The 22,796-nt window shown below is 33.7% G+C and overlaps 1 protein-coding gene across 3 annotated transcripts; it reads right to left on the bottom strand.

Annotated features, from left to right (window-relative positions):
* Positions 1-7,537: 7,537 nt before the first annotated feature.
* On the bottom strand, positions 7,538-21,870 carry LOC132063598 (phototropin-2). 3 transcript variants are annotated; one of them, XM_059456218.1, is made up of 24 exons: positions 21,678-21,870; positions 20,582-21,174; positions 19,773-19,955; positions 19,379-19,470; positions 19,039-19,303; positions 18,031-18,247; positions 17,313-17,383; positions 16,331-16,437; positions 16,182-16,231; positions 15,988-16,092; positions 14,488-14,547; positions 14,159-14,248; positions 13,674-13,750; positions 13,063-13,147; positions 12,766-12,846; positions 12,125-12,228; positions 11,341-11,390; positions 10,630-10,736; positions 10,178-10,294; positions 9,714-9,765; positions 9,412-9,524; positions 8,632-8,772; positions 8,377-8,489; positions 7,538-7,931 (listed from the first exon to the last, which is right to left on the bottom strand). In XM_059456218.1, the coding sequence occupies exons 2-23, from the start codon at positions 21,127-21,129 to the stop codon at positions 8,379-8,381; spliced, it is 2,826 nt and encodes a 941-aa protein (XP_059312201.1). In that variant the 5' UTR covers positions 21,130-21,174; positions 21,678-21,870; the 3' UTR covers positions 7,538-7,931; positions 8,377-8,378. The 3 variants fall into 3 exon arrangements, with proteins under 3 accessions (XP_059312201.1, XP_059312200.1, XP_059312202.1); XM_059456217.1 differs by having other exon boundaries at positions 20,582-21,171; positions 21,678-21,869; XM_059456219.1 differs by lacking the exon at positions 21,678-21,870 and adding an exon at positions 21,613-21,634 and having other exon boundaries at positions 20,582-21,171.
* Positions 21,871-22,796: the final 926 nt, after the last annotated feature.

Here is a 22,796-nt window from a genome sequence, read left to right as displayed (position 1 = left end):
GTGATAGCCATAAAATAAAAATGTACAAAGACTATAAAACTTATAAAGAAATGGTTTAAGATATATTTCACACCTTTCCTCCCATAATTTCGTAATGGTCTAATTAACAAAGTGATGGACACTTCCACGTCATATACTTAAAGTTTCAAGTCCTTGTTTTCATCAAATAGAATTATATCCATCTTGATAAATTTTCATCAATATGATAAAAAATAATGTCTAATTAATAAATCCTACTAGGATACAATAATTCACTTTTCTAATTTTAAAAGATTTGCATACATGTAGTACTTTTTAAAGAGAATCCTTTTATGATGTATCGAAGACTTAATATAATAATATTAATTTAATGAAATTGGGTAGTGACCCATATCTCCTTATCTGAGAACAAAGGATGAAAACACATAAATTATTATGGTTCTTATTAATGTATCTATTGCCTATGTGGTTCAATCCAAAACAACAGTACGTACTACTCGTGGTTTACACGTACCTTAATATTCGACAAACAAATAATAGTTGTGCACTTGGTTTTGACATATTATTAAGAATATTCACTACATGACACCAAGTACTTCCTTGAGGGAAAAATATATAAATTGTTATTTCCTTCAGGAAAATTAAAAACATACAGTAGAAAACATTCAACAAGATCTGCCATCTTTTGCCTTAAAATAAAATTGACCAAGATGTTTCTACGTACGACTAATACGTGCAACAATGACCTTATACCACAAAATAACATTTATATTCTTTGTTATTTTATCTCTTCAGGAGGTGTTGTGATATTTCTTCATTCACTTCGGGGAATGAACCTGGTCACTTAGATGCGCTTTATACAGAATTTTCAATTGCTCCGTTTTTTTTTTTTTCCAACCACAAGAAGATATTGCTTCAAATTATTTCTCATATATCTTACAACTTTTTTTCGGAGAAAATTTCAAAGTTTTACTTCTTAAGGAGTAATGCAAAGTTTAACCACTCGAGTAAAGTTAGAAGTTCTACCAACTTCGGGGGTAAATTTAAGAGTTCACTACTACGGGGAGCAAATTTCAAAGTCTTACTACTTCGGGAGTAAACTTCAGATTTACTACTCCAAGTGTAAATTTTAGAGTCTTACTACTTCGGGAGTAAACTTCAGATTTACTACGAGTAAGGAAATTCAGAATATTTCTTCTCAATTATTCTACCTCTTCTGGAGGTGAGTCGTGATATCTTCAACCAAATACATGTTCGTATTTATAGGCTTTACAATATTGTCACATTCACTTCAAAGAATGAATCTGTATTTGTAAGTTGTTTCACTCACTTCAGGGAATGGAACCAAATCACATGGACTTGCCTCAACCACATCAAAATTACAGTAACTTACAATTTCTTCTTATGATGTTGCTACTTCAGGAGCAAATCGAGGCATACATATATTATAAGCCTGTAAAATTATTATCACTTCTAGTCTTCAAGTGATTAACTAAGACATGAAATATGTTACCACTTACCACACGGTGGCAGACATGAACTACGTACAAAGTTCAAGCCAATGTGGCGTTAGTATCATAATATACACATATTGCTCTTCAGGAGCAATTTTATTTCACATATTAAAATCTGCTATAGTCATAGGAATTTTTTTTTTCTACATATTTATTGCAATACAGACATTTAAAAGCACACGGATGCAATAGTCCAACAAATGCTTGTATGTGCTCTTAAAAATCAAATGGTAATACATGTATGTTCAATACGATAAATTTATCTTGTGGAAAAACTAGATATGCATAAGTAATGCTTATTCATAGATCCCAATGATATGAAAACATAATAGTCCAATGGATCCAAATTGATTAAAATAAAACAGTCCGTACCTTTTCAAAAGGCAAGGTGAATACTCACACGATGGCTAATGGTGCGTTTGTTCAACGTCCAATTTCTTAGACCGATGATAACTATAGGTTATCTTTCTCCAAATCTCAAGATTTCTTTAAAGTAAGTGCTCAAGGTAGAGTTTCGTGCTGATAACGTGTTATAAAATAATAAAGCAAGCAAGAAGAATATTGTGGAGAAAGAGAGAAGAGGGGAGAGTTCTTATTTCTCTTGTTAGGGATTAATTTACAATGGAGAAGAACCTCTATATTTATAGGGAAAAAGTGACTTGATCCCAAAGTCACTAACCCTAATATTTCTCCTAGAGATAGACATCCATAATAATAAATAATATTTATAACAAAAATTAAAATATAAAAAGAAACCATCTAAGGCCCCCGTCTTGTCTTGTCCTGTAAGCTTAGTCGGATGGGACGTCTCTTCCCATTAACGCCCCACTCCCCCTACCCGGTTAAGTCCATGTGTACCGTCCCACGCCACTACAATTGTCCCGTCCTATTAGACAATATTTTTGCGTGGATTGCCCTTCAAAGGCACTGGTCTTTAACTTTTGCCCCTCAAATTGTTGGTCTTTAATTTTTGTCCTTCGCCTAATATTTTGAGGTTCTGAATTCGAACTCCAGTTAAGTAAAAAAAATGAATGAATTTCGCAAGGCAGAGGTTTGGATTCGCAGCAAAACTCTACCTGAGGCTTAACTTTCTTTGCAAAACTCTGCCTCAGGCCTTTGCGAATTTTTTTTCTTTTTTTTTTTTTTTTTTTGACTGAGTCGGGGTTTGAACCCCAAACCTTATGGTATTAGGCGAATGACAAAAATTAAAGACCACCAATTTGAGGGACAAAAATTAAAGACCAATGCCTTTAAAGGGTAATCGTGCAAAAATCTCGTTTGGAAAGCCACCTGGTAATTGGAATTGGTGTAATTACTAGGGTAGTAATCACACAGCCTAGTAATTATGATTACCTGTTTTTTTGTCATAACATAATTACAGTGTAATTACAAACGTACTGTTTAGTTGCACAAGTATAATTACACAGTTAGATTAAATTTTAAATAAAGTAATTATCAAAACTTAAAATTAATTTGATAAATATATGCCTTTATAAATTCTATTAAATTTGATATTTAATATACATATCTTTTCTTGAAAATACATTAATTAATAATCATATATTTATAACTAATATTGTAAAAATAATTGATATATATTCTCCAAATTAACAATATTTTAATTTAATTAATTATAAAAACTAAAATCACGAGTTCGGTAAGAACATGCATCATGGAATGCATGTTTGATAAAATAAATTAATATTTATAAATATATTTTCATAACATTATTCAAATATTTTACAAAAAATAATCTATCAATTCTAACTGAAAAATGGACAACATTCAATGTAAAATAACAAGCCAATACCACTAAAGCAAGTAAATTGGAACCATAAATATAACATAAATTCAAAAATCCAAAAAAGATAGTTAACATATATCAAATTCCAAGATAATATAAAATAAGTTCCAATATAACTTAATTAAATATAATTCATAAAGGAAACGAAAACATAATAAGTTTATAACCTCATTCAACAATGAAATTTTACTCTAATGACATCACTCATTATTTCTAATATTAGGAGGTATAGTTTAAAAAATTAAAATAATAACATAGTTACACTAAATGAAGAAAATAAAACAAATAAGAAATTTTAAAAAGATTTGAAATGATACTTATTATTGTTAGACAATTTTGGGGAAGTTTAATGCTGAATAGAATACTTGAACTTCATGTTGGGTCGTGAATAAATTTCTATTTGAAAAGTTTGTGGGTAGGGAATATACGCTGATAGGTATCATTTGTAGAACTTGGAGAATGTGGCTTTATAAGATCTTTCTGAACAACGTGTTTTTTTTTTTTTTTCTGCAAAATCTTTGTGTTTCCTACACAAACTTTTTGCCATTTTACCGTTACATGCAATTCTATATTGCAGGGGAATTGAGAGTGTCCAAAAGGAAGAAAAACTGAAGTTTGATTGTTGGAGTTTTGATGTTTGGCTAATTATTTCATAGTCTGTCTAAAAAAAAATAACATCTTCTATTTTTAGTAACAATTTAATATTTGAACATTTCATTTACCCTTCATGAAATGATATATAGTCACAAAAATGTCTATTACAATGTGTTTTAAATCACAAGTTTTAAATGTTTTTCTTCTTTTTCTGAACTCTGTTCAATCAAATGTCACATAAAATGAATCAGAGGAAGTATTATCTATGTTCGTGTACACATTCACATATATGCAACGTACACACGCATGCTTGAGTAACAGTCATGTAATTAAGTGGCACGCCTTCTAGCTAGTAAATGATAGATACAAACAACTATCTAAATTATCTTTTGATCGTCTCAAAATAGAGACCTATTAATAGATAAGTATATTAATGTTAAATTACTTTTCAACATCACAACCCTGGAAAGCATGAAATTCGCGTAACTACACAACAAAATAAATATTTGCATATATCGATAATTCTCACAGTGCTGAATAATCATAGCTCGATACTGTCAATTTATTTTGCACAATAATAATTATGTGAAGCTGCTTACGGTACAATAAATATGATTCATTAGTGTACAAGATAGCAGCTCATTGATTTTGCCTCTTTATCCTATGATTCAAGAGTACATAAGAGTATATACCAGAAGAGCCTACAAATAAAGATTCTTAATTTTGAAGGATGGGTTTCCTATCACTCGCACCCTTCTACAAATTTTTTAGTAGTGACTTATCATGAATGATCATCAACAAACAGGAAAATCTAAAATAGTAAGTACTGTTGTATATTATTGGTATCAAATATCAATCCAGATATTTGCTTCGAATGTAAACTACAAGTGAGAACTCTTTGGTAGTCAAACTTTTACATATGATATCTTTTTTCATAGAAGCAGAGAGAGATATTGTACTACCTAACATATCCCGAAGGAAAAAAAATTATAGTAATAATCGAGAACTTGGAACCAAGAAGCAATTCTATACATAGACAACATGCAAACCCCTTTTACCAACGACTTGGAGCACCCATGATGGCCAACAAATCTCTTTCTGCTTGAAGACTGTCATCAAAATCAACGGTCCTTTTGATGCTTGCAATAGCCATCCTAGCCGCTTCTCTATCTCTTTGTCGTTGTGACTTTGCTTTCCCTTCAACCAATTGCTTCTTACCGATCATGGCCAACAATTCTCGTTCGGCTTGAAGAGCATCATCAAAATCAACGGTCCTTTTGATGCTTGCAATATCCATCCTAGCCATTTCTCTGTCTCTTTGTAGGCGACTTCGCTTTCTCTTCAAGGAATTGCTTCTCCCATAACTTGGTTTTATTCTTCATGTCTTTTTCACCAAACGCTTTGCCAAGAACTTTTTGAGATTTGAGTATCACACTAGCGTAGCGTTTCTTCAACATCGCCGCCCGAAGAATCTTGTTATCTTTTTCGAACTCCTTAACATCAACAATTTGTTGATCATCTGGCGAGATGATCTTCCTCTTCCTACAGTATGCAATATTCTCACTGCGAAATTGTTTTGGCTGAGAACTAAAAAGCATCGCCATAGCTATCTACGTACTATTATGGTAACGCTGCACAATACAAGAAGTAAGAACCCTAAGCTCTAACGTGGATGAAAGAAAGGTGATCAATGAGAGTAGTAACGAAAGTGACTAAGTACACTATTATATATACATTAACATAGGCACATTAATGTTTTCCGATTTTATATAGGAAAAGGTGCACTATGGAAGTTTCCTAAAACTAACAAAATTACTACTCGTAAATATTAACCTTGTCCAATTTTATCTGGGAAAAGGTTTCTTGAACCAAATATGGAAACGTTTGAAACGCGTAATTTATTTTCTCAAACCTGAAAATCATTTAACCATGTTTTATTATTTCACCTAGCGCAATTAAGTTACTATATCTTATTTTAAATTGTAATTAAGTAAATTCAAAGTATAATTTTTTTTTTTATGAATTTGTTATAAAATGTATTTGTAGTTTAATAGTACGTCAGTTAAATAAGTGTATGGTCAAATTTCACTATCTCTTTTATTCTCTATTGAGTACATAGATTTTTGAGTCTTGATACAATTAACTAAAAGTTTCTTTTAAATTATAATTTAAAATCTATTTAAAGTATACATATTTTTATTTTTTTTGGTATTACATAAATCTTTTGAGTTCTGGTTGCTATACTAAGAAGTTACTGATACAAACAATTTATTTTTATTCTTCTAATTCTTTCAGTAGTTGTTCAATGTATTAGTTTGTATGTTTGATAATAACTTTCACTTTTTTATGTCGGAAATAAGTTTTAATTTGTTTTATAGGTAAGTCCATAACATAATACTTTTTTGATCCCACAGTTTAACTGATAATTCTTGGCATCCGCATCAAATTAAGCTCTCTCCGCAGTCTATCCAACTTGGACAGGAAAACGTTGGAGAGATTAATAAAATAACACGACAATAAAATAACAGATCTTAATGTGATGTGTGTGTGTGTGTGTGTCACTCTCTCACTCTCTCTCTCTCTCTCTCTCTCTCTCTCTCTCTCTCTCTATATATATATATATATATATATATATATATATATATATATATATATATATATATATATATATATATATATATATATATATTTATCTTTCAAATGTATAAATTCTATGATAAGTCAATATAATGGACTAAACACGTTCTCATTATTATGTCGGTAGATATATAGAGAACGTCAAAGACGGCAGAGCTACAATTTTGAATTTACGGGTTCTCAATTTTTTTTTTTTTTTTTTTTTTAAAAGAAGAAAATTATTGGATTCTTGATAGATTATTTATACAAATTAAGTGAATTTTTAAACACAAACACAATGTCTGAACTAAAGCTACTAAATTCTGTCAAACTCATAATCAAAATGCTAGCTCAACATATCACATCAATTGGGTTGGAAGAAGTATTATATATGTCTGTGTAAGCATATGCACGCATACAGAACAACCAAACATGTATCCTTGAGTAAATGATAGACATAATTATCTGAATCAACTTTGATAATGTCTCAAATTACCTACATTATTATGTTATGTTAGTTTAGTCTGACGCATTGTTGATTATAAATGAAACTACAATCGGAGTCCGGAGCCTAAAGGGCACTATTTTGAAGCCAAAATGCCAAAGGGGGTTGAGGAATTTGGGATAAACCAAAAGGGGTTTATCTCATGCACCTCTACGACTTGCAGCATCCTTAACGACACTGTGGCTCCTGTAATTTAAAAAAAAATCTATTATAAGTTGTGGACTAACCAATGACTTGCACTCTAAATTTTTTATTTTAGAGTGCAAATGGTTGGTTAGTCCACAACTTATAATAATTTTTTTTTTATTATGGGGCCCGCAGGCCAAACGACGTTTCGTTAACGTTGTTGCAAATCGTTGAGAGATATGAGATAAACCGTTTTGGTTTATCCTAAATTTCAAAACCCTTGACTTCAAAATAGTGCCCTTTAGGCTCGGACTCGCTACAATCGCATCTCTGGAAACAAAGAAATTTGCATAAGTGATCATAGCTCGATTTTATCAACTTATTTTGCACAGTAATAACTGGTCGAAGCTGCCTAGAGTACAATAAATATGATTTATTAGTTTACAAGAGAGCAGCTTATTGATTTTGCCTCAAATACATCTTTATCCTATGATACAAGAGTAGCCAAGTTTATGTACCAACAAAACCTACAAATACTGATTCTTAATTTTGAAGGAAGGTTTTAATTCCTACTACTCACACCATTCTACAAATTCTATGTAAATCGCCTTCATCGCCTTCCAAACTTAAATAAGAACAAGGTCCTTAAGCCAAAATGAGAGCAAAATATCAAAAAGAGGGGCTGAAACATGCTTCTATACAATATAAAATTCCTTCATCATAAAGGTCCCTTCTTTAGAACTGCACATAATTAGTTCCAGATACATGTCCTTTATGGTTGATTGAAAAAATCCTGCAATTTACATGTGTAAAAGAAAGGTCAAAATTACACAAAGGAGCGCAAAATGATTAATACTCCCTTAATGTGAAAGAAAAAGGGTCATTTGCTCTTCGAGAATACGTGATTGATGCGAATTCTGCTCATATAGCGTTTTTAACCTCATATATAACAAGTTACATAAAGCATATACTTCATAATTTGGATGATGAATGATTTGAATATCAATTTTGCCTACACAGTTCTGTTTAATAACAAGTCAAAACTCATGTCAAATCAGTGAATTGGAAGGAGAACATAGACGACAAACAAAAAGATTAGATTGCATTGCGGGAAGACAAATTTAGGCTGTTAAAGTTTTGATGTTAAAACATAGCAATGCCAATAAGTTGAAAGACGAATCTAAGAAAACAGAATTCTGATGTCTGAAACTAAGATCTAGTCAATGCTAGAAGCAAACCTCTAGAATAAGTCCATTGGATGATCAAGCACCCCATCATCATTCCAGTCAATATCCTTGGTACCTGATTCCTTTCCAATTAACTGAAGCGGCGCTTCTAGTGGTGGAGGAGTCTGTAGTCAAACAACAAATATAATGCATGCAACGACATTGTTAGGAAACATAAAGTCCTGATAATGTGTAATGGCTTGGAGAAAAATCTCGAATCCAATTGAAATTTGCAGTCTTTTTTGTAGAAGGTAAAGATTTAAATACCATGCACCGAATTAGCGGCCAATTTATTTCACGGAAGAAAGGATGCTGTTTGATCTCAGTTGCACCACCATTTGATCCTAAACGGCTGGCAGGATCTCTATTGAGCAATGAATGGATCAACTGCCTAGCTGCAAGGCTTGCCTGCAACGCATAGATACAAAGATGCTTTCATTTGTTTTACTTAGAAACAAAATCAGAGTTCTCTTTAATTCTATCTCAAAAAAAAAAACTTATGAGTAATCTCATTGGCTATTTTAAATTTTTGAGTGAAATTCCATTGACTGCTATGACAACAACAACACAACTATGACTCTATTGAAACTAGTTGGAATTGGTTACATAAATCATACACATCCATTCCGCCCTTTTCTTTGACCTGCTTCATTTCAATACTCAACAATTTGTCAATTAGAATTTCTCTAACAGTAGGGGTTCTCTACATAATACACTATATCCCTACCATACAAATCTTTGCACAATCTAAAAAGACTCTTGCCAAACAGCGGACAGGATATACTGTATCTTACTTCTACTTATCCTAATATACCTTTACTTTCTAAAGTGCTTCTCCATAATTCAAGTTTTTGTTTGACTCGTGCTAGTTTCGTCAAATAACACAATATCATCTGTGAAAAACATGCACCATATAACCTCGCTTGAATATTAATGGTATGCTCATCAAACATTCTCCATATATAAAAAGATAAGAAAACATATAGTACAGAAAACAAGACATAAGACGTCATCATATTATAGATGGTAAAAAAAAAGTGAATTTACCGGAATGCTACTAGGGAAAGTGAGGTCCTTGTTTAGGATGTTGGAAAATGTCTTCTGCCTATTCTTCCCTCTAAACGGTGTACGCCCATAGAGCATCTCATAAAGCAAGATACCTGCACTCCAAATAGAAGAGTTTACAGAAGTAGAAGTGCGTGAAGCAAAGTAAATCACCTCTAATATATAAGAGCAAATCAAACAGATTAATAGTTGTTTCAAGAATATCTAAAGCATCATTAACAACAAGAGTGCACAAAATAATATAATGGACTGAACTAAAAGTCAAGAATTTGTTGCATGCACACCTAAAGCCCACCAATCGATCGCACTGCTGTGGCCAGCTCCTGTGATGATTTCCTGAGATCAAGCCATTTAGAAGTACATCAGACAATTATAATTTTCTCTCGTTGTAGATGATATTTTATTTCACATAAGCAAAGAAAGAAACTGCAAGTGTTAACATATCCTGAAGGACAAGATATTTGAGAATTAGGAACCAAGTATAGTAAATTGCTCAGCAGTTTAATTAGTAGGGTTTGCAATTGATAGGTTTCATTAGTAGGATTTGCAATCAGTGTATGTGATTTAGAAACAGAAAAAAGATAACTGTTTGTACATATCCTTCATTAAGTGAAGTTTAGTTCTCCAAAAGACAAATTCTAGGGGAAGATCCATATTTTACATCAGATATGAAATAAGGTAACACAACTTGTAACATGGATGGAGTATGTATCGCGCAAAATTCAGCTTCTATGATAGTTTACTTTACCGGTGCTATGTATTCTTCAGTACCGACAAATGAATTTGACTGTGAAACTGGTTCTGCTATAAATGTTGGTGGTGGAGTACTCCTAGACCTTCTCTTTGGGCGAGGATGCTTTATAACCTGGAAAAATTGTCACTTTAATATTATGAATAGATAATAACAATCAGATGTAAAAGATTAAAGAGAAAGCACAGGAAAGAAATATTACACGATATCAAAAACAACAATTTGCTTTAATCAAATTGATAGATAGTTCATAGGTTTCAGTTTTTCTCCTTTTCTTCCTTTTACCATCCATTTGTTACTTTTCAATGTCATTCAATACTTTGAAGATATGTTTAACCTAAAAATGTAGTAACATACTAGGTGAGGTATCTTAAATTCTTCAGCGGCAGAAGTCCATTAAGTGGGAAATTAAGATGAATAGATAAGAGAACTGTCGAACTAAAGCGTACTTGAGGTTTACAGGATGTCTTGAAAGAAAGATCAAAGTCAGTTAGTATGAGATGCCCGTCAGCTTGAATTAGGATATTTTCTGGTTTCAGATCCCTGTATATTATTCCTGTAACATGAGAATAGACAAAACGAATGAACATCAACCATTAATCATGTAAGATAAAAATGGAACCACCTAGTACTACATCTCCCTTGATGAACCCTCTATCTTTTTCCTGATAGAAAATTCAAATATTCTTGATGTTGCGGTCCTACGAAAAGAGATTTTTAAGTATGGCTATTTCTTTCTATACCTAAGGACTTCACTTGTGCTACCTTTTTTACTTTCAGAAAGTTTCGTTCTTTTACCTGTTGTTCTTTACCAGTCTTTCCTCTGTCAAATTTTTTAAGTGTTTTAAAACTTAATGTTGTTACCTGTACGCTTGCCATTGCTGGTCATGCTTATAAGTCAAGCCTCAGTAAGGACTAATATACTATATCACAAGATTACAGAAATATTGGCTACTGAAGCTTGTCATGCTATCTCTACTAATCTGGTCCACAAAAGTTCAACCACAAAATGTGTCAAAGCTAATGTCCAATGCTGCTTCTCGTTAAGCTGTGTATCCAATACAGATGAAGCGAGTGTATTGAAATTCCTCGAAGTCTAAACAACAAATAGGGAAATGCAACTACTTAAGAAGGTTTGACTCAAAAGGTAGATGGAATACCCAAACAGTGGAGATACTCCAAGCCAATTAGGACCTCTGCTGCATAAAACCTGAAAAGATTTGTTGGTAATACATGAGATGACAAACATGTTGCATGCTTATCTGATGCAAATTTGACAGAATCTCTCGAAAAAAATAAAAAAATAAAAAAATCAGCTCTTTATAACTTAACTCAAAAGTTCAATGGAAGAACAGTGATTTCGTTTTTTTTTTTTTTTTTACAGCTTTATGCCAACGAAAAGCATATTTTGAATGATTATTTATACAAACTTTCCAGGAAAGGCCCATTCTGTGAGTATAACAAATTCACCTATTTGATCTCAGTCTTCATAAAGGGAGATAATCTATATCGTATGCAAATTTTGACCAGCTGGAGCATAAAAAGAATAAAAGGCAACTGATTGTCTTATAGTACAGTGTACAGATACCAGGACAATGTCTACACAGATATCTAATGTGTATAATTTTTAGTCCTTAAAGAGCTGCAAATATATCAAAGATTCTCTTTCTCTTTTCAAGCATAGCAATGTTCCTACAAAATAACAACTCAAATAAAAAGGAAATACTCATAAGTCACGACCTTCTCTCATGGGTGAGTCCATTCTAGGAGAATGAGGAAATAAACAACACGGAAATAACTAGAAACATCACTTAACAAAAGAAATGAATATGACGAAGCTTTGTCAGGTCGGAACACCGAATTTAAACACATCTTGAACCATGTAAGATGTTATATAGCTTAGTCTAATCAAGTGTAGAGTAAGTGTATTTAAAAGAGAAGTACCTTGCAGATTCCTCTTTGAATATTTTCATAGGCTGTCTGTCAAGCAAAGCAAATAACTCTCCTCCAGGACAGTAGTCTGTTATTAGGCAAACATGTGTTTCTGTCTGATTAGGAAAAAAAAGATGTGCATTTTAGCTCGTCTGGAGATTTCAGTTCTTAAAGCATATAAATCAGTATAACAATCTTTAAACAACGCAAAATAATGTATTTGTCGGAAACTCAAAGGCAATACAGGAAAGTGTTTTCAGCAGGCTCTAAAAGGTTTTTGGCTCAGTAGATGGACAAATATAGAATGTTATAGAGTCACTTCCATAACCAAATATGAATTTTGAAAGAAAATATGACCTGAAACTCATTAAGATAAAAAGGTCGTGTTACCACAACTTTCGGATGTAAACATTCCCAAAGAAAAAAGAAAGAAAAGAAAAAGGACATTCAATTGATTGACCTAGCCTATAGATACTAAATCTTACACATGCCGAATTTATTGTGAAAAGGACTTAGTTAGCAGGGTGGTATTTCTGAAAATGCATGTATATTTCCGTGTTTTCATTTTGGCATTGCTACAAGATTGACATGCATGTTTACAGATAATCTAAAATTGCACCTGCATTAGGATGATGGTCCGAGTAGATAGTTACCTGGAATGATGAATACAGTGTTGGAAGGAAAGGATGATCGAGGAGAGCTATGATTTCCCTTTCAACACATGCTCGATGTACCTATACATTATGCAACATGAATTTGTCTTCACATAAGGATTCAGAGAAGATATAGAATATCCTGATGTAGGAAGGGAAATGTGAAGTCATGAGTTTGGAATGCTAATCAAAGGTCATCAAGGACTAAAATGCAACAGCATGCTCTCTAAATCAATTCCTCCCAGGAAATACTAAATGCTGAATATACATGACCTAAAAAATCTGAGGCATCCAGACCTTATTACGGTTGAGCATTATGGATTTGTCCATCGCCTTCATAGCAAAAAGATCTCCTGTACCTTTCAGTTCCACCAAATGGACACTGCAAACAGAATAAAACCTCTCAGATGAAAAAAATGGATCTTTTACATATGGAAATACTCACTGCTTTGAGATCTCTTATGGCTTGGATTCATGCGAAGCATTTTTATTAAAGTACCAAAACAGAATTACTATACACAAAACAAGAGGTGCGCCATCAAGGTAAGTGGAAGGTACTATATTAATGGGCGCCTACTAAAAGTTCTGCAAGCACTAACCAATAAACTTACTATAATTTGTAGAGAAGGAAGCTAAAGAGCCTTTTAGATAATAAAAGGTTCAGAAGGACCCTGTTATTTTAAGTGACCCTTTTTCCAGTCTTAGCTTATCTTTCTTTGAGTGGATTCCTTGTAGTTCCCAAGCATTCAATGTCGTCATTACAGTCAAGATATAAGTCCTTAATATTTCTACAACTTACCCTCGAAAAGCAGTAGGATGTCATTAAAATATGGTAAAGGTAGGTTGGACATAGTGCCAATGAAGATTGGAGAAATATGTGAACAAATAACAAGAACAGATTGACATACCTTCCAGTATCTCCACAACCCAAAGGTCGGACCGGTTTAAAGTTATTGAGCCCTAATCTTTCACCATTTGCAGTAACCTGCAAGGTTATAATTTGAGTCAGAGACAGAGAGAGGGAATGCAAAACGTAACGAGAATAAAGATTAATATATGTCAAAAAGAAGAGTAGAAAGTTCAAACTAAATACTTAAAGGATAGTTTTTACTGTTGAGTACTTGTGTCTCTTCTGTCTTACATGCTTTACTAGGTGGAGCCACATACTTGATAATAGCATAAAAGCAGAAGACATCCTTGTTTCAAGTGTCTCAACACTTATAGGTGTCTATAAGCATTACTGGTTAGAAAATGTCTCCTACTTGATCTAGTACTCAATATCATATCATGTGAGAGCCATAGTCTTAAATCATCAACAAAGAAATATCAGCAGTTCTCCCAAGGCAACGGACAAACAGTAGATTTGATAGGGACAACACAAAAGATTGTTTACCTTATGTATTGCGGTCCATAAAGCACTCCCTCTCTTATGAGGCAGTGGATAGACAGGTAGAGAATGCAACGCCCACAAGTCCTCAGGTCTCTGAAAGTATTAGAGGGTTCATGTCAGCTTAATTATCTAAACTTTTGAAAGTCTCGATGAAATGCTAAATGCTAAAAAGATAGTATTGATATAACTTCTATTGACAATTTAAAATGTATGAACATTTTAACATAGCACTAACCATGAAAAATATAATGATGCATAATAATCAGGATAAGACAAAATATCCCATGAGAAAGATTATATAGATCCAATTCGGAGTGAAAGGAATACCTTACCAAATTGGCATCGGGAAGTTCTCGAACTGCTTCATCCACATTTGTTGCAGTAGCTTTGACCTGCAAGAGAAGTCTGTTGATTACTAACTGTCACAAAAAAGATTCCAATTAGAAACAAAATAATTTGACAAGTCCTAGCTAACTATTCAGATATTATTAAGTTACTCCTTCAGTTTGTTGTTGTGGTTCGCAATGCTGGGCACCCCTGTTATATTATCCACGCTAAGGTCCAATCCTGGGCGTGTGGGGGAGTGTCAATTCCCACATTGGTTGAGGGAATAGTTGTGTTCTCCTTATATGGTCTTGGGAATTCCTCCCTTGGGGTGTGTTTGGTATGAAGGAAATTGTTTTCCTAGAAAATATTTTCTTGGAAAATAATGGCATTTCTTACTTAATTTCTAATGCTGGTTAAGTTAGCAAAAAAATGTTATCCCAAGAGAATTTATATGTAATCTAGCAAAACACTATAGGGGTGGGGAGTGGGTTTAAGGAACTTGTTTTCTTAAAAAAAACTTGTTTCCAAAAACATTTTGACCAACCAAACATGAGAAAATTGGAAAATGATTTCCTTAATACCAAACACCGTCATGAGCTAACTTTTGGAATTGAGTTAGGTGAGAAGGTCATATCTTCACATGTCCAGTTCAGGTGATCCAATTGGCTAGCACATGAGGGTAAGAAAAACAACTCTCGAATGTTCCCTTATTTAGAGGCAGGATATATCAAGATTAACTGTTAGAACATCAGAAAATAAAGCATTTTGCTGACAAAGATTTTTAGCTAAAGCTTCAATGAAACAAGTTCCATTGTTTTAAAAGATTTTGGTTCTTTTGAGAAGAGAAACTATGCCAATTGGGGAAAATGGAGTGACTTAAGACTGACAAAAGAAAGTAGATCTCTTCAATCAGGATGAAAAGAGTATTCACAGAACACTAAACGTAGCATGTTAAGATTGCATTGGATGCATTCCTGATCAAGAGGCAAAACTGAAATTCTAAATGGAACATCCTTGCTCAAAGGATTCATATAGGTGAGCCCATTTTGTGTGGTGGAGGAGTATGTGACACAATCGAACATCCGAGTTCATTTTGTCTTGATGGAAAGAAAAGAAAAAGTCATGTGTTTATGCTTTGCTTACATATGCAAGCTTCTAAAATTTCTAGCATTTAATTATGTGATAATGTGTAATTTTACTGTTCTTTGAGAGGATGCATTTGCATAGTTCAGATTCATTAAAGGGAAGAAAAATGAAATAATTTGCATTTTTGTCGAGTCAAAAGACTTGTGTTCTTTCCACAATTCGCTTTACAAATATTCACTAAATGGGGTCAATTTTCTTATTCATTACTACATTGACTAGAAATGGAATGGCTATCACATTAGAGAAAATAAAGAAAGAAAAGAGGCCAGCCTTCCCTGGTAGATCATATGCTAATTACTAGTTGTTGACCATAACATCACTGGTACAGATTCCTCAAAGACAAGTGATAGAAAATTTACCAACTTAGCACTTTGTTGTTCAGTTTGTTCTGAGAGGCGGTTTCTTAGTGGTTCCAGATGATCACTTCCATCTAACTGAACACCGATGAAATATTGTAGTTCTCCCTGCAAATGTAAAGTGCATATATCAGCCAAACAAAAGAAAATAGTCAATTTTTTACAGCATGTTAAACGAAAGTAAACACAAAGATCACCTTCTGATCACGCATAGGTTGCAAGTGAAATAAATTCCAGAACTTCTTCCCTGAAAATATTTACGCACGTGAAGTAAATTCTAGTTAATAGACAAAATGCATGTCCCATTGCATTTCACTTCTGAAAAATACAAAGTGAACTTTATTACCGCTTTTTGTATAATTAATTAATTGCACAGTAATTTCTTTTTGTTCTTTTATGGCATCTCGTATCTTTTGAACTGTTGCTTGATCTGTTTCAGGTCCCTGAAGAAATCTGAAGAATTGGAAATCTAATTAGATCAAATACACATGGTGGGAGAAAATCAGAGAGCAAACCATAAAACAGCGTATTATCAGATTTCGTTGTCTCTTTGCATAGATAGGCAGTGTATTACTTACTAGTCTCAGAAATATACCAAAAGGAAGAGATTTCTTGGAGACTTGACAATGCAAGGGATACAAGACAAACCTACTTATAGGTATCAATACAAGACACATATGATATTTGTCCAACCTGAAACATTATACAAAACCTTAACTATTCTAATATTCTAGTAACAATCTAACACTAACACTTAACATTCCAACAAACCTCCTCAAATTCAAAGTAGAGAAACCAGCTTGAGCTTTTCTTTTCTCAAACATAGAAAAGTAAATAGCCGCCGAAGTAGTAGCGGTTGCTGGAAAAGCTTTCCAGAAAATAGTTAGAGAAGTTCTAATCATCAAATCTTGCCGGAAAATTCTTGATCAAAGGAATCATGCAGGAAAAGTTCTGGCCAGTGGCCAGAAAAGAGGCACGGTGTCGCTGCAATGATCATGCAAGTGGCACGATACCTCAGAAATGATCATCAAAAGGAGGCGTGGTGTCTCTGGAGCGGTCATTAGAAAGAAGGAAAGCGTAAAAAAAAAAAATGTGGTTGGGCAAGTGGCATAAGCCTGCCCTCCAATAGGCTGGAACTATTTAAGTCTCTACCTAGATTAAAGGCAATGCTTATTTTATTTTTCTAATTTCTGCAATTATTACAAGAGTAGTTTTGAGCCTTATGCTCCAAGTCCAAATATCTACCTTCTTCAATCAAACTGAAGAGATGTATCAATACTCTCCATATGTTTTAGTTACAGATATATAACGAAATATTCAACTCATACCGGCAGTTTCTTCCTAAGATCTCTTCACGTGTGAACTCCGTCAGTTCAAGAAAGCTATCTGAAGCAAATATCTGAAAAAACAAGCACTTCTGCTCAGTTTCCACCACAATAGGAATCTAAAATAAAATTTACCAATTTGACTTAACCCTTTCTCAGACTAGTTGGAGTCAGATATTAATGCACACTTTGCTCCAATACCAAATAATTTGTTCTTTAAGACAGTTTAAGGGTTCTTTAAAACTATAAATTTTCTAATTATGAAATAGATATTATAATAAATAGGGGAGAAAAACAACTTAGGTCCATTTTCAGAAAATGATGGCCTATGTAAAGTTTCAAATGATTACACTAAATTTTCTTGATTGCACAAATAATCATCTATCTTTGTTCTCCTTATTGTTGCAATATCTCTGTCAGTCAAGTCATGGCAGCTGCGGAGGCCTTGCTCAAGTGGCAAAAAGCTGAGGCCTTGTAACCCAACACCAAATCTGATGAGAGAATGTTAAATTTCCTCTAGCAGTATGTCTCAAATTTAAGTTTGCTTATAAGTTGTTAGTTTGGCTACACACACACACACACACACAAATATATATATATATATATATATATATATACACACACACAGGTATATACCCTAATTGATATTCTAAAAATGAAAAGTCAAATGTGATGTGTAACAATCTGAATCTAGCAGAAACTAGCTTTTTCTTGATCTTACAATTGGATTATCAGGAAGTCTGGGATCTGAAATCACAAAATTCTTTTCAATACGCTCCAAAGTTGTTGCGAGGTCAATTCCTTGACGTATGTCCCTTTCTCTTTCAGCACGCTCCCAACTGTCAGTACGTGCTATGTCTTCCGTCATTAGTATTTCAGACCCAACATTCTCTTCATTTTCAAGCGGAGAAGAGATGCTTGAGGACCTTCCTTTGAACCTGCGTGAGGTAATACCATGTTCTGAATGACTGAATGCTACAAGCAGGTATAAAAACAAAATCCTGCTTACATTTCCAGAACACAGGCGTCTTTATAAGGTAAAATTAAACAAAGGAAAAAGGATGCAGAGATATCTGATATGCTATTGATTAAATATTATATCCTGACTTGTGATTTTATATAGCCAACCATGCAGTTCATCTAAAAATGCTACTTTCTACACATAACAGAAAGGAGATCGTACACCACTTTCGTAACCAGTATTCTTGGATATCTTAACCAGGATTCTCTTTTCCAAATAAATTGGTAAGAATAGTAAATGACCAAAAATACATTTTAGATATGTCTACTTCTCTCTGCGAAACCAAGAAACAGTAATTTCTCTTGTTTGGTATATTTTACATATCAAGTCTTGCCACTATGGAATCATACAAGTTTACACGGAAAAATATTTTTTTTAAAAAAGAAGCTGAATTAACTTCACAATTGAGTTTTACTTATTAGGAGGATTACACCCTACAACTATTAGAGGGAAAATAATTTCAGCCATTCTTCAAAACGTGAAAAGCCGGTATTTATCTCTGGCATAGCTTGAGAATTAATCAAACAAGGTGTTAAGTACTTTCCATTCTCTCAAGATCCAGTTTCATGAATAAACTTTAGAACATGCTCGCAATTGAACAAAACATCCAGCTCATATTCTTTTAATGCAGAGCTAGTGCAGCATTGTTCACATGAAAATTGATTTTAAGACATTGTAGAGTGAAAAAGTTAAAGTCCAAGGACTCACCCCTTTAAGGAAACACGTGCAGATTTACTAGACTTTATACCCGACTCCTGAGACATAGAACTCCTCGTGTCCCACTGAGGTGTATATCGGCCAGGTGTACTCATGCTTTCAGTATCAGGAGATTTAGGAAACACAAGATCTAATTGTAGCTTCTCTTTATCAATTGCTGAACTAGCATCCTGACTAGACTTTATATGAGAGCGTGGACCTTTCACGGTTTGTACCACTTCTGTAATGGAACCTAAAGCCTTTTCCTTCTGACGAGCTGAGAAACGAACAAGAAGGATTTCAAAATGAAGGATCAATACTTTTGGAAGCAAAGGCAATCACTCCTACTTACCGTCATATCTGATTAAAGACTTGGGCAATCCATTTGGTCGCAGTGCATTCTCGTTAATCCCTTCTGTGTATTTGCTGACTTCCACCTGCATTCTGTCATAAGAGAATTATCTGAATTAGATGAAAATGCTTCTCGTAGATTACAACTTGAAGCTGAGGCAAAAACATATATGTCAAGTTTGTCGTGTTAGATTTCAAGTTGAACTGCTTAAAAAAGTTCTCTAATGACGCATCATACTAATCTCAAGAAGAAGCTTCTGAAGGCGCAAATGCTTAAACTAGTGGTCCGAATAAAGGATTAGAAAGGAGATAGACTCAAGAAATAGAATGAATTCAAGCTGAGATAGTCACCCAAGCATTTGCTTTAGCAACAATAGGGACAGAAGCATCTTTACCCTATAAACTTGATCGTCTTTCCGTTGTCATCTTTTATGGGGGTGATGGTTAGTAGGTTCCAAAAGGGAGTGCCATTCTTCTTGTAGTTCAAAAGCCTTCCACAGTAGCTTTTCCCTGTTTTCACAGCTTCTCGGATTTTTTCTACTTCTTTCTGGTTTGTATCTTTCCCCTGTAGGAAGCGACTGCATCAAACAAGTCAAGGTCACCTTAAACTCCTTTTCCAGCATCCATATCATCAAAGAAGCATAAATCAGGGAATACTGCTGCAAGTAAAACCTAACTCTCTTGCACTCAGAAGCATATAATAATAATAATAATAATAATAATAAACAAAGAAGCAACAAGAAAGTAATGGCTGGGCACCATTGTTCCCATTCAGCACTTGAAAAAGATGTCGCGAGCTACAAGGACAAAATTGAAACAAATTGTTTAACTTCATGCAGCAAACACTGAACTGTTAATTGAAACCTTTAATTCCGCTCTTAGAAAAAGGCTCCTATTCAAAGTTTGAAGCAGATATTTAGCTACTTCTTATATTAAATGACAGGAGACATGAATTACCGATCAACAATAAGGACCATTTGTATGAACTTTCCAGTTAAGGTCTGCAAATTTACCAATTCAAATTTCTTACTTATTGATCAAACAGGCCCAGCCAAAAACTTTTACCTTGAACATATTGGACAAATTTAAGAACGTTATTTGGGTCTTATCACTAGTCTACTCATGGTGCCTAGATATACTACATAAATTGCCTAAGTTCATGGGAAGACATGCAAAATCAAAAGGATAAGCAAAAAACTCTCACCAATTCTTTCCAACAATCTCTTTTGAAGAATAACCAGTCATAGTAAAGAAGCCACTACTGGCATAAACAATAGGGCAATCTGGTTTTGTGGCATCAGATACAACAAATGTCTGTTGCAGTGTAGCTAAGGCATCCTTCAACTCCTGAGACACTCTAGGATATTCAGGTCTGAGATTTGACTCCTCGGATGTCCTTGTTGATTCAACTGAACTTTTGCTTCTTTCAAATGAACTTTGTCCACTTCTGCTAATTGCATGGAAACTACCTTCTCCAACATCTGTCCTCACAGTCAATCCCCACTCTGCAGCCCTCTCTGATATGCTAGTTTCACTTGGGCCATTTCCATTGGAGTCAAAGGCCATCCACTTGTTCATTTGCTTGTCTGTTCCTGTTGTACTTCCAGATTCCTTCCCTTTCATTGAAAGTTCTTTTACATCAATACCCTCATTTATACTACTCGCCAGCTTTGCACCTTCGCGAGTCAATGCCGGTTCGAAGACATCAAGTGATCGCCTTTCGTCTTTATAACCAGAACTTGATGAGTCCATTTCTGCTCCTCAAAGCACAGAAAGTACTCAAAACACAACAACCTACTAACACCAAAACAGCCAAAAGTTTTCAACTAAATCATTAACCTCTAGCTATACTAGAAATCAGCAAGCAGAGACAACTAAAGGATTAACACCCAGAAACACAATATAACTGAAATATCAACACCAACACACAACTCAAAATTATAAAACACTCCTCAACAAAAATTCATGCAGCACACTGAACATGCAAATGCCTTTTTCCTTCAACTGCAAAAAACTGGTGATCATTGATCCCCCCAAATAAAGAAAATGGATGGAAAAAAAAAAAAAAACTTTCCTACCAGTTTCTGCAGTGGCATATCAATATATCATGTATGTCCACAAAAGAAACAGTATAGTTCTTCTAACTTAAAACAAGGACCAACTAAGCATAATGCTTGAATAAGCAAAAACTAGGCAATTCACTCATAAGGGTGTTCAATAAAGATTGAAAACAACCTGAATAGACAAAGTCTCAGTAGGCAATTCAATGAAAAGGGTATTAAATTTATAGTAATAAGTACCTGAATTGAGATGAGATTAGATGAACAAAGGGTACATTTTACTAATTATGCAGAAAGTAGAGAATAAGCTAATGTTTGAAGTAGTTGTAATTGTGACAGGGAAGAAACTAAGGACCAGAAATAGCAGATATTGGGGAGATAACGTTCACAGAAGAAAAAGGGACAAGGAAGAGTGCCATGTCGCAAATTTGTGACCGCTATTTCTAGTAGTAGTAGTAGCGACATTTTTTTTTTTTTACTGAAAATGTGAGTATTTGACTTTTTGTGAGACTCCTCGTTTATAACCGCTTCTGGCTCTCTCTTTGTGATATATCCAGTAGAACAGTTAGTAGTTAAAACTTGACAACGCTCAAAGACAAACATGTCCTTTCTACTTTCAACTTTGAATTCCCCTACTTTTATTTTCCCCTTTGAGTAGAGAGCACCCAAGTCCTTGATTGAAGGAAATAGGGAAATGAGATATGTAAAAATTTGAGAAGTAGTTTATTTGGACACCACTATTTAATATGTATTCAGTTTTATAACATTTTTGCATGTCTACCTATTTTGGAAAAACTTTTGATATGTGATGTCTCGTTGCCTGAAGTTTTGGAGAAAATGGTTGGTTTTGGAGCAAAATTGATTGAACTTAACCATATGGATAGACTTATAATTTTTTATGCACTACGGCTTATGACTTAATCGTCTCAAAATTGGTAGTTGTGCACTTCAACAGTTCGATCGGGAGATATTTGGTAAATACTACTTAGTAAAGTGATTTAATAAGAATGTTAATTCTATGCTAAAATCATTATTTCTCCTCATTTTTTCTATTCAAAATGTAAAAACTTTTGTTTGTAATATGAATAAAGCACCTTTATTACTTAACAGTAAATTGGACGTGAACTTTTTGTTTGTGTAATTTCACTTCTTTTCAATTTCTTTATTTATATAGTGATAAATATGTTAATATTAAGCCGTTAATCTTTTCAATTGCTATAAGAAAAACAACTCAATGAGAAGTCAATTTGTGGTCCTTGCTATGGTGCATTTTTGGAACTTCAGCATTAATTCATTAATCCCCATTTCACATTGTAAATTGGTTCATGTACCGTTTTTAAATTCTTGGGTCCTCCGCCA

This window comes from Lycium ferocissimum, chromosome 7 (genome assembly GCF_029784015.1).
Source record: "Lycium ferocissimum isolate CSIRO_LF1 chromosome 7, AGI_CSIRO_Lferr_CH_V1, whole genome shotgun sequence".
Taxonomy (NCBI): Eukaryota; Viridiplantae; Streptophyta; class Magnoliopsida; order Solanales; family Solanaceae; genus Lycium; species Lycium ferocissimum.
The sequence above is the reverse complement of the archived record's forward strand: the minus strand, read 5'-3'. Positions and strand labels throughout refer to the sequence as shown.

Bases quoted from the DNA above. Each gene is read 5' to 3' on its own strand.
- LOC132063598 (XM_059456218.1), bottom strand. From the start codon at position 21,129: ATGGACTCATCAAGTTCTGGTTATAAAGACGAAAGGCGATCACTTGAT. The intron at 19,471-19,772 runs GTAAAGATGCTT...CTCTTATGACAG, and splicing joins AAGACGATCAAGTTTATAGG to AATGCAGGTGGAAGTCAGCA. The intron at 13,751-14,158 runs GTAAACAATCTT...ATAACCTTGCAG, and splicing joins TATGGACCGCAATACATAAG to GTTACTGCAAATGGTGAAAG.